Source organism: Syzygium oleosum, unplaced genomic scaffold, assembly GCF_021117445.2.
Source record: "Syzygium oleosum isolate NSW1041296 unplaced genomic scaffold, Sole_v2.1 Sole_v2.29, whole genome shotgun sequence".
Taxonomy (NCBI): domain Eukaryota; kingdom Viridiplantae; phylum Streptophyta; class Magnoliopsida; order Myrtales; family Myrtaceae; genus Syzygium; species Syzygium oleosum.
The window spans coordinates 577,724-586,882 of record NW_026607513.1 but is presented as its reverse complement, the minus strand read 5'-3'; the positions used below and the strand labels follow the sequence as shown (position 1 = coordinate 586,882).

The following is a 9,159-nucleotide window of genomic DNA, read 5'->3' as shown; positions in this document are numbered from 1 at the left end:
TCCTGTATATGCATCCCTCCATGAACCAATACATAATCACATCCTTTGGGAGTATAATAACACATTAGAACAGGAGACATCCTAACAATACGAGACTGATATTTCTCAAACTCAATCAAGTGTGCCACTTCGGCGGTCACTACCAAATTGAATCATTGAAACTCTCTCATACTAAGGATATAAACTTTATGTCTCACTTATTCTATATATATGTAATTATAGACCGGAAGACATGGGCAATGTCTCTAAAATTACATACTATGCTAATTACATTGCTTTATACATTGATATATGTTGAACCTTATACATACTATCAATGAAACAGGATCTACATTTCCATATGTTATCATATACATCTAAGATTTAATCTGTATCTCTTAAACCATAGAGAAATACATGAAAATACGAAAATATACCCTAAAAATACGTGTATATAGGGTTCCGTATGTATTTTCACATCCTCAAAAGTATCAAACATGTAAAATAAATATATCACAGTGTAGAGAATCTTAATACGAGCACGCAGGTACCTTGCACGCTCCAATCGGAGGCCGGACGCGCCCTCACACGCCTCCTGAAGGTGCAGCGAGTGGGCTTCACGCGCCGGCGCCTAAGCCGGCCAAAAAGGCCGGCCCGACCGGTCTGACCGCTGATCAGTCCGACCGGTTGACCGGTTCGGTCAACGGGTCGGGTCCGGGTCGAGTCAACGGGTCGAACCCTGGGTCGGGTCCGGAGTCGGGTCGGGTCAGCCGGATCGACCCGGCACGCGGAAACCTTAGCGCGTGCGCTGCACGCGCCTGGAAACACCCGCGCATGTCCCGCCGGGGCTCTCCCACGCCCCGGCGCGTGGCGGCGCGTGCGGCCGTTTCCGGCGACCACTCATTTTTCTCGTCTCGCGACGATCTATCCATCAATGTGATTTATTCTAACATTCAACGGATGAAAAAATCACAACCACATACGAACAGTACTGGCTCGTTTCTCGACTATGGCGGCTCTGATACCACATGTTAGCCGGCCCGTATGACTCGGCCGAGCGCCCTAGGATCACCATAGCGAGATATTAACGGTACGGTAAAAGGATGGATAGAATTTGTGCACTTGATTTGGATTCCATCGGCCTGGATGCGGAAATGACGATGAACCGGTGCCGTAGGTCTTCTCCCCTGTCGCTCCCGAAGTCCCCGCGCTATGAGACCGCCTCAGCCAACTCACGGAAGCTTTAGGTGAGTTTGAGAGCGTTTGAGAGAGATTGGAGAGAGTTAGGCACAGAGGAGGGACATGCAGCTCTATTTATAGAGTTTCCAGCCAGGCCCTCTCATAACGGGCCGAGCCGAACTCGGCCCACACAAGCCGGGCCCATATCCGACTAATTAAGAAACCTTATATCCAAACTTATTAGACCAAACCCGCAAGCGGGTAATAACAATCTCAATTAATGTAACCCACATTAGGAAAACGTTACAAGATCTTGCTCCAAGAACTATTTATAGTTAATTGCCCTGAAAAATAAGTTTTCCAATGACCCTATCAGTCAAGTTCATATTACGAGAAATATTACCACAGCAGATTGCTTGAATTTGCACCAGTTCTTCAGACCTTGCAGCAGGCCAGTGCCACATTCCATTGTCAATGACATCAGCACCTTTTGCTTCAAAAGGAAGTCCAACATCACACACAATTCTCTAAGAAAAAAAATACCCACAAGAGGTCCTAAAGGATGCAATGGATCAGGCCATAAAGGTGTCCTCTTTCCATCGCCAATGACGTATAAGTTTTACCAAAACGATGGTTCTTGTGACATCGAAAACTGGGGCTTACCATGAAAGTATGCTGGAAGAAATTAGAAAAAGGAAAAGAAAAAGGACTAGCATTCTACGAAATAAGAGGCTTAAAGACAGAGATTGCCTTTTTGTTATCATCAGTCCTTGTTGGGATATCAGCATGCATCGACATAACAGATTCGCCTGAGTAGACTAATTATAATTTTTTTCTATGATTAATCATTCGTATGACGAAACTCTTTAGGGTTCAAACAAAGTAAGGTTGACCTACGAAATTGTCAATTAGGAACATGATTAATTCACCATATTTGTTATGGTGACATTAAGACCTGTTAACCAAAAAAGTGAGTGGAAAGAGCTAAGATGTATGATACTTGAAGACCCTTTGCCTAGTGTCAGTTTCAGCGTCACCCTTTGCTGTTAATTCATTCACTTTCACGTTCAAGTTTGTAGGTGAAGTAAGGCCCCCGTCTTCTTGAGAGCAAAGAATCTATTATGAACTTGTAATGCAAAAATAAGACAATTAAAAAAAAGGAAAAGGATCTTCTGGTTTATCTCATGATACAATTTGACAACTTCCTGCCAACATAAAATGAGATAGGCGACAAATTAGTTGATCGTGGGATAATGAGAATGTTGCAGAAACAGTAATCTACAAGTACATGTCTCAGGTTAAGAGACGGAGAGTGAGCTCAATCAATAAACCAAGGAAATTTTGTTTTATTGTATCTAATCTATATATAAACATTTCTCATACGCACAAGAACTACAAGGTAGCTCATATAAGACACCATTAGCCGTTAGGTGTCATTTATCTACGGATACAGGAAGTGCCTCAATTTCTCAAGTTTAGTAGAATACGCAGTTCACTTGTGATGGCTATGACTACCGAGCTTCAACAACAGTAATTGTAACTCCATTAACAGAACATGTTCTGTTGCATGCTGACTGAAAATCTCCATTGTAGTCACTCTCTTCGATGAACGTGGGCTGTTTCGGGGATGGAAGTACCACATCAGCGTTCCCCAACATGAAAACCACTGTGGACATAGTTGGTCTGTCCGATGCATATCTTTGCACCACAAAAGACCAATCTGAATGCACCACGATACCATTTTCTCAGAGTATGTCTTGTCCATTGATTTGTCGACAATGTCCATGCATTGTCCTTTCCACAGCTCCCATACCTGGGAAGAACATGATAATGTGAATGTAGAGGTTGGTCAAATTGTGCATAGCATTGAATTATGTAAGAGTTTCAGACTTACATGACCAATTAAATTGCAAAAGGGCTTCATATGATAGCACCCACTATTTCTTTGACCCGTAATGATCTCCAACAACAAAACTCCATAACTGTACACATCTTATTTTATTGAAAACCGGCCTTGCATAGCATACTCTGGTGCCATATACCCACTACATAAGCTAGAAGGGAGAGTAGTAATCAACATCTCATTCACCGTATAAACTTCCCCATTGAACTTTCGAGGAAATAACTATAAATTTAAACTTTCATATGGAAGACAGAAAATGGTTGGTCCGAGTTCTATTTCTTTGTTCTAATTTCTCATTTCCTAATCAGGTAAAGCAGAATCCAATGCTCAAGAAAAACACTTACTATGTCCCGATCACGCGCTTCATTTTTCCTTCAATTGGTCTCCTCTACATATCGTCACTATCCCAAAATCTGAAATCTTGGGGTTCAATGTATCATCCAGTAAGACAGTGCTAGCTTTCAAATCTCTGTGGATTATCCTCAACGTTGAATCCTGGTGTAAACACATGAGTCCTCAAGCCACCGCATATGCAATTTCGGACCTTTTTCCCCAATCCAGAAGTAATCTCTTTGTTTCATCTGGACCAAAATTGGGAATTTCCTTGTCATTATCCACAACAAGGAATGAAATTCTTCCACTGAAAGAGAGGACTTACCAAAAAGGAATGAGTCCAAGCTTTTATTGGGAAAATACTCATAAATTAACAGTTTCTCATCCTTTGAATGCAGCAACCTAAGATTTTCACTAGATTCCGATGTTGGAGCTTGGCAATCAACCGAACTTTATTCTTAAACTCTTCAACTCCTTGTCCAGAATATTTAGAGAGTCTTTTAACCACTATTTCTCTTCCGTTATTCATCATACCCTGTGAAAATGAACTCATCATAAGAATAAACATTAAGACCTGTCAGATAAAGCCAGTCACTCGAAAGCCGTCATGAGTAGATTTTAGGATTTATTAGGTAGTTAAACTTTCCGGGCAGGTTACACTCATTGCATGTTGTATGACCTAGAAAAATAAAGAAGCGACATGGCTTGTGCTGTTCTCTGCTTCTTCTCCCTTGTCTTTCGCTAATCACTTCCTGGGTTCGTGATGACTGGAAGGTATGACTCACTACATGAGACGCCTCCATAGATACAGTGGAAGTAACCAGATCTCAATACCTTTTGAGAATTTACAAAGAGAAAAAGGTCCTATGAAAAAAAAACTAGCTCGTTTCCGAGCATGTTCTTCAAGGACATCAATCCACATAAGAGACAGACACGTGAAGTCGGTAGACTACACATTTCATATACAATAACCATCCGCATTCAGTGGAATAGAGAGATTAATTACCTTATAGACAGATCCAAAATCTCCTTGGCCGAGCTCATTGACAGAGGAAAAGTTGCTTGTGGCTGCAGCTACAGCGCCAAAATCAAAGAATGGTAGATCTGTTTTTGGTCTACCTTCCCTGTCGAGGTCTTTCAGACCTGGAAGTTCTTCAAAATATGTTGAACTTGTGGTAACCCTAACAAGATGATTACGCCTGCTTCTATCTGCTGTCACACAGATGAATAAATTGCTTAAGAAAGACAATGAAAGCAATTATGTAATGCTTCTTTTTTTGCCTTCAACAATGAATAAAATTATATGTAGAGGACGGAACAATACAAATTTTCCCTTCAACAATGACCTTCTCGCTTAAGATCAATTCACGTAGGCTCAATTTCAAGATGAATCACAATACAGCATTCTCTAATTATCTAGCAATGTCTGTGCAGCTTCACTGATCAAGGTTTCAAGTATTGAAATCAATCACCGTTTAACCTAAAATCATGGCTCAATTAGCTCCATCTAAAATTTAATCTGTTTCTTAACCCTAAACATTGAAATAATTACCCACTCGTAAAACAGACTGAGCAATATATATGGAAGAAAAAGCTTCTATCAAGCTAGATCACCGCACCTCTTTTCCTCTTCAACAGAAGGCAGTACATAAGGGAGCCTAAGAGTAGCAACACCAGTGCAGATACCAATATCGTTGCCACCACCATTGCCTTCTTGACAGGAGTACTCTTTTCCTATAGCGAGCTGTAAAGGAAGGCACAAGAAGTGTGCCAATGACATTGAACGTGCAAATGTTACGGAAATTATGCAACAAGTGCAGTTAATAATATCAACTATCAGAACCAAACAGTTTCATCAAGAAAAGAGATCAGGAGAAATTGGGACAACAATTACAGCCGCACAACTGCTGCAAAACTATTTGAAGTAAAGATTAGCAATGAGTACCTCAGGCAATTGCATTGACCCGCACATATAAATCTTGACCCAAGTTTGAAAATCCTCTTGTATCCACTAAATCTCCATACCATTTGAGGCACCCATATTCCCCAAAACTTTCATTTGCACTCGAATAAGCTGTGCAATTGCAATCCCTCAAGCATTCCTGCTCACACTCCTTCAAGCTCAGGCCCATGTCAACATGTGCTGTTGAAGTGTCTGGCAACTTCAGCCGTTTCACCTTCACAAAACCTTCCCCGCTTTGACACATTGACACGCCTTGCCTCCTCTTGCAGCTGCCTGTTCCGTCCCTTAGGTACCAATCGCCCGGAAACTTGGGCTCGAAGCTGGGCAGGCATGTGCAGGCGAAGTGGTCTGCATTGTTTGCACCACAGATGCCATTAGGCCCACACTTGCCATAGTAGTCACACAGTTCCTTTGGATGGTAATTAAACTCGGTCCACCGCTGCTCTTCATTGTGCCATATGAAGTGTTTAACTAACCCTGACTCGTGCACCACATATCTGGAGAGAACCGATACATTGATGACGGCATACATCAGAGAAACCTCCATCGCGTTATTCACAATTGTGATGTTATAGATAAAATTGTTGGCCATCCTGGCAAGGCTACCCTGCCGCTTCTCAATTATTGGTCCGGGCCACCAGTACGGCACTTGATCCTTGTAAAGGAACCGCTGTGGGTACCCTGTTGGTTCAAACTTGAATGAACAACTGCCCGGTGCTGGATCATCTTCAGGTTTCCAAGATGTCATGAACCAGTTCAAACCGGTTCTCCGGTCCAACCCAAGCTTCATGGACGGAAGAAAGGTATCTGTGGGATAATCATAGCTCTGCCAAATAACCACTTTGCTTAAATCGTGAATCAAAACCAGATTACCTGAATCCAATAGCTGAGCAGTAGTAGAATTATTTAAAGCCATGGACGAAACATTGATCGACCAAATCGGAAAGCTCCCATTCTTTTCGTGGATCACTAAGTTTCCATAATGATCAAATGCAAGAACTCCTGAAGTATCACTCACGGGAGTTTCTCTGTTAGCAACCCAAACGACGGTTTGCTCAGGTTGTCCATAGTACCAGATTCCCACGTAACACAAGCTTGAATTGCCGGGGCTGAAGAAACCAAGAGCGAATTTCCTTTCTTTGGAGATTAAGACATCACCATCTTTCATGGCGTTGTTTGGGGCAAGGTTATCCGAAGAATCAATCAAATGAAGAAGAAGACATGAAAATAGGATGTGTAATGACATTCTTCGAGGGTTCATGTTGCACTTATGTTTCAGGCAAGAAAGCAGAGAGATATGGCTTTTGTTTCGCAACCAATAAAACAGAAACTTCTCAGTGTAGCCGAGGTTTTAATTGATGAGAGGAACCACCATTTATGACCATCATTATGAATTCGATTTGCTATCAAAATCGTACCCCAGTGGAAAATGTACCATCAAGCGGCGATGATGCCGAAGCGCGATAGAAATTAGGCTAAACAGAAGAATCGAAACGATAACGAGGAACAAACTGTTCTCCCAATCGATTAACAATCGATAAGTTTTCAAAACATCCAAAAACTACTGCCTCTCAAAACCCTAAAAACGAGTTTATAAAGGGTGTTAACCCTAATGACAAAAAAACGCAAAAAATACAAAAATACCCTTAATTCGAAAATTACTAAAATAATTAAAAAAAAACTATCTAAACGACCCCGAATCGCGAAAATCCATTGTTAATCATAGCCTAAGGCTATGTGTATTGATCAGCACGCCGTTTCGCTTCAGCCGACCAAATTTGAGCTCAATCCGACATCATTGACTTCAAGCCCGCCGGTTCGTCCAGTCGCATAACTGGTCTGCCGGTCCCCTAGGTGCATCAGGCGACTTTAACATGATCTGTCCAGGCTTGACTTGTCTTCTTTCCTCTCTGGGTACTCGCAGAGTATGTGTTTTCTAGACTAGGAAGTCAGCGGAAGACGTTTTAAGAGGGGAACCGAGGAGAACCATTCGATTAGCCCAGTCAACATCCTTTTCCTATTATCTAACATTATGGAATGGCCCAAAAATAAATTATTTTTATTAACTGCAGAGCTTTCTTCAACCTTTTGCCCGGGAGACCCCGGGAACTATTGCAAGTATGATTGACTTAGAAAAGAACTTATCTTAGACGAAAAGTTTGGACCGATACTTTGAACGTATTTGACGTGAGAGTTCCAGTGTAGTCGGCTTCCGGCTTCCGGCTTCCGGCTTTCTAGAGGTAGCTAGCCCCAACCTTACCTTCCTTAGTCCAGGCATAACACAGATCCGTCTCATTTCCTACCTCGGACCGTGGTTTCTATTTAGACGAACTCTCCCTAACCTCTCAAACTCACACTCTTGATAGGATGGCAGTGGAGAAAAAGAATCTAAATGTAATTTAAAAAAAAATGTGAAATACAAAAAATTAAAAATTTTATTTACCAAAGTCGAAAAAAGATTTAGATGAGTATAAATACTGAATATTAATAGATAAATCAATCGTTTTTAGATATCTTATGAAAACACTTAGACTTAAAATAGCAGTAATATCAACCAACAAAACTTTGAATGAGATTTTATTGTTACTATAATAGAGATCATTAAGTTGAAATATACTCAAATGAAATTAATTAATTTATAAACACAAAAAAGTTAATAAAGACGTATCATTTTTTATTTAAGAAATGGTCTGAAATGAAAAGAAATTCTAAAATCTAAACAATAAAGTAGTTATGAAAACTTGTGAAGGATACCAAATGACTAATTTGACTTTGTTATGGAAAGTCGGGAGACCAGATTGAAAATTTTTATAAATTTAGAGATAGATTGTAAATGTCATAATAATTTAGAGATTTGTGGTGACTTTATCGCTTCAAATAAATATTTCCTTCCTTCAGCTGCTTCAGAAAATGATGAACCATATTGGTAATCATCGTAGCATCAATACAGTCATGTCGAAAAAATGATCGAAGGAAAAAAAATTGATTTGTCTTGCTCAACGTAGCATACTTTGAAAAAGTTAGAGAGAGTGCCACATTGAACGATAAGTGGAAGAGAGAAAAATACACACCTTCTCGTCGATAAGCACCATATCCATTCCTATTAACTCTCACATGCGTAAACCACGTACTTTAATCTTCCAATCATCTATATTAGATACCCCAAAATCTTTGTTTTCTTTAGGAAGAGAGAATACCCTATGGAAATTTTATATTCTGGTGATCCCGAAATCCAGACGAAAATCGAGATAGTCTTTTAAGGACCTACTCAGGTCCATAAGTATGTTTTAATATGGACGAATACATCTTCAACACAGCCTTTATTTCCCTAATTGCAGCATCACCCGATATGGCCATATCCTTGTTTTTTTTCCCTTCGATGCGGCAATTACACTATTGGACAAATTATGGAAGGTAATTGAAGCATCTGTAATGTTGTCTTTACTTCAGCTTCACCAGTATGGAAGGAAAGATGGGCAAACCTTCACCAAGTAAATGAAGAAGCTGTAGATTACAATAGACTAACCTGCCATCTTAGGGATCATCTCTATATCAGATTACGTAACATGCAAATCACTTCACCAGAGGTTTTTCAGAAAATATGAACTTGCTAATCGCGCATCGACTGCAGTAATCGTGAAATCAATAACAGAAGCAGAACTAGTGCCATTACTAGATGGCACATTCGCTCCATGGTAGCTCTTCTTGAAGACAAACGCAGGTTGTTTTAAAGATGGAAGCAGCACATCAGAATCCCCCAACATGAACTCGCCCGTGGACATCGTCTGTCGGTCGATATGAA

The 9,159-nt window shown here is 40.6% G+C and overlaps 1 protein-coding gene across 3 annotated transcripts; it reads right to left on the bottom strand.

Annotated features, from left to right (window-relative positions):
* Window positions 1-3,086: 3,086 nt before the first annotated feature.
* LOC115677864 (G-type lectin S-receptor-like serine/threonine-protein kinase RKS1) lies at window positions 3,087-6,618 on the bottom strand. Of its 3 annotated transcripts, none has more exons than XM_056303887.1 (4): window positions 5,340-6,618; window positions 5,014-5,138; window positions 4,074-4,603; window positions 3,087-3,929 (listed from the first exon to the last, which is right to left on the bottom strand). In XM_056303887.1, exon 1 carries the CDS (start codon window positions 6,616-6,618, stop codon window positions 5,341-5,343), a length of 1,278 nt encoding a protein of 425 aa, XP_056159862.1. In that variant the 3' UTR covers window positions 3,087-3,929; window positions 4,074-4,603; window positions 5,014-5,138; window position 5,340. The 3 variants fall into 3 exon arrangements, with proteins under 3 accessions (XP_056159862.1, XP_056159863.1, XP_056159861.1); XM_056303888.1 differs by having other exon boundaries at window positions 4,401-4,603; XM_056303886.1 differs by having other exon boundaries at window positions 3,087-4,603.
* Window positions 6,619-9,159: the final 2,541 nt, after the last annotated feature.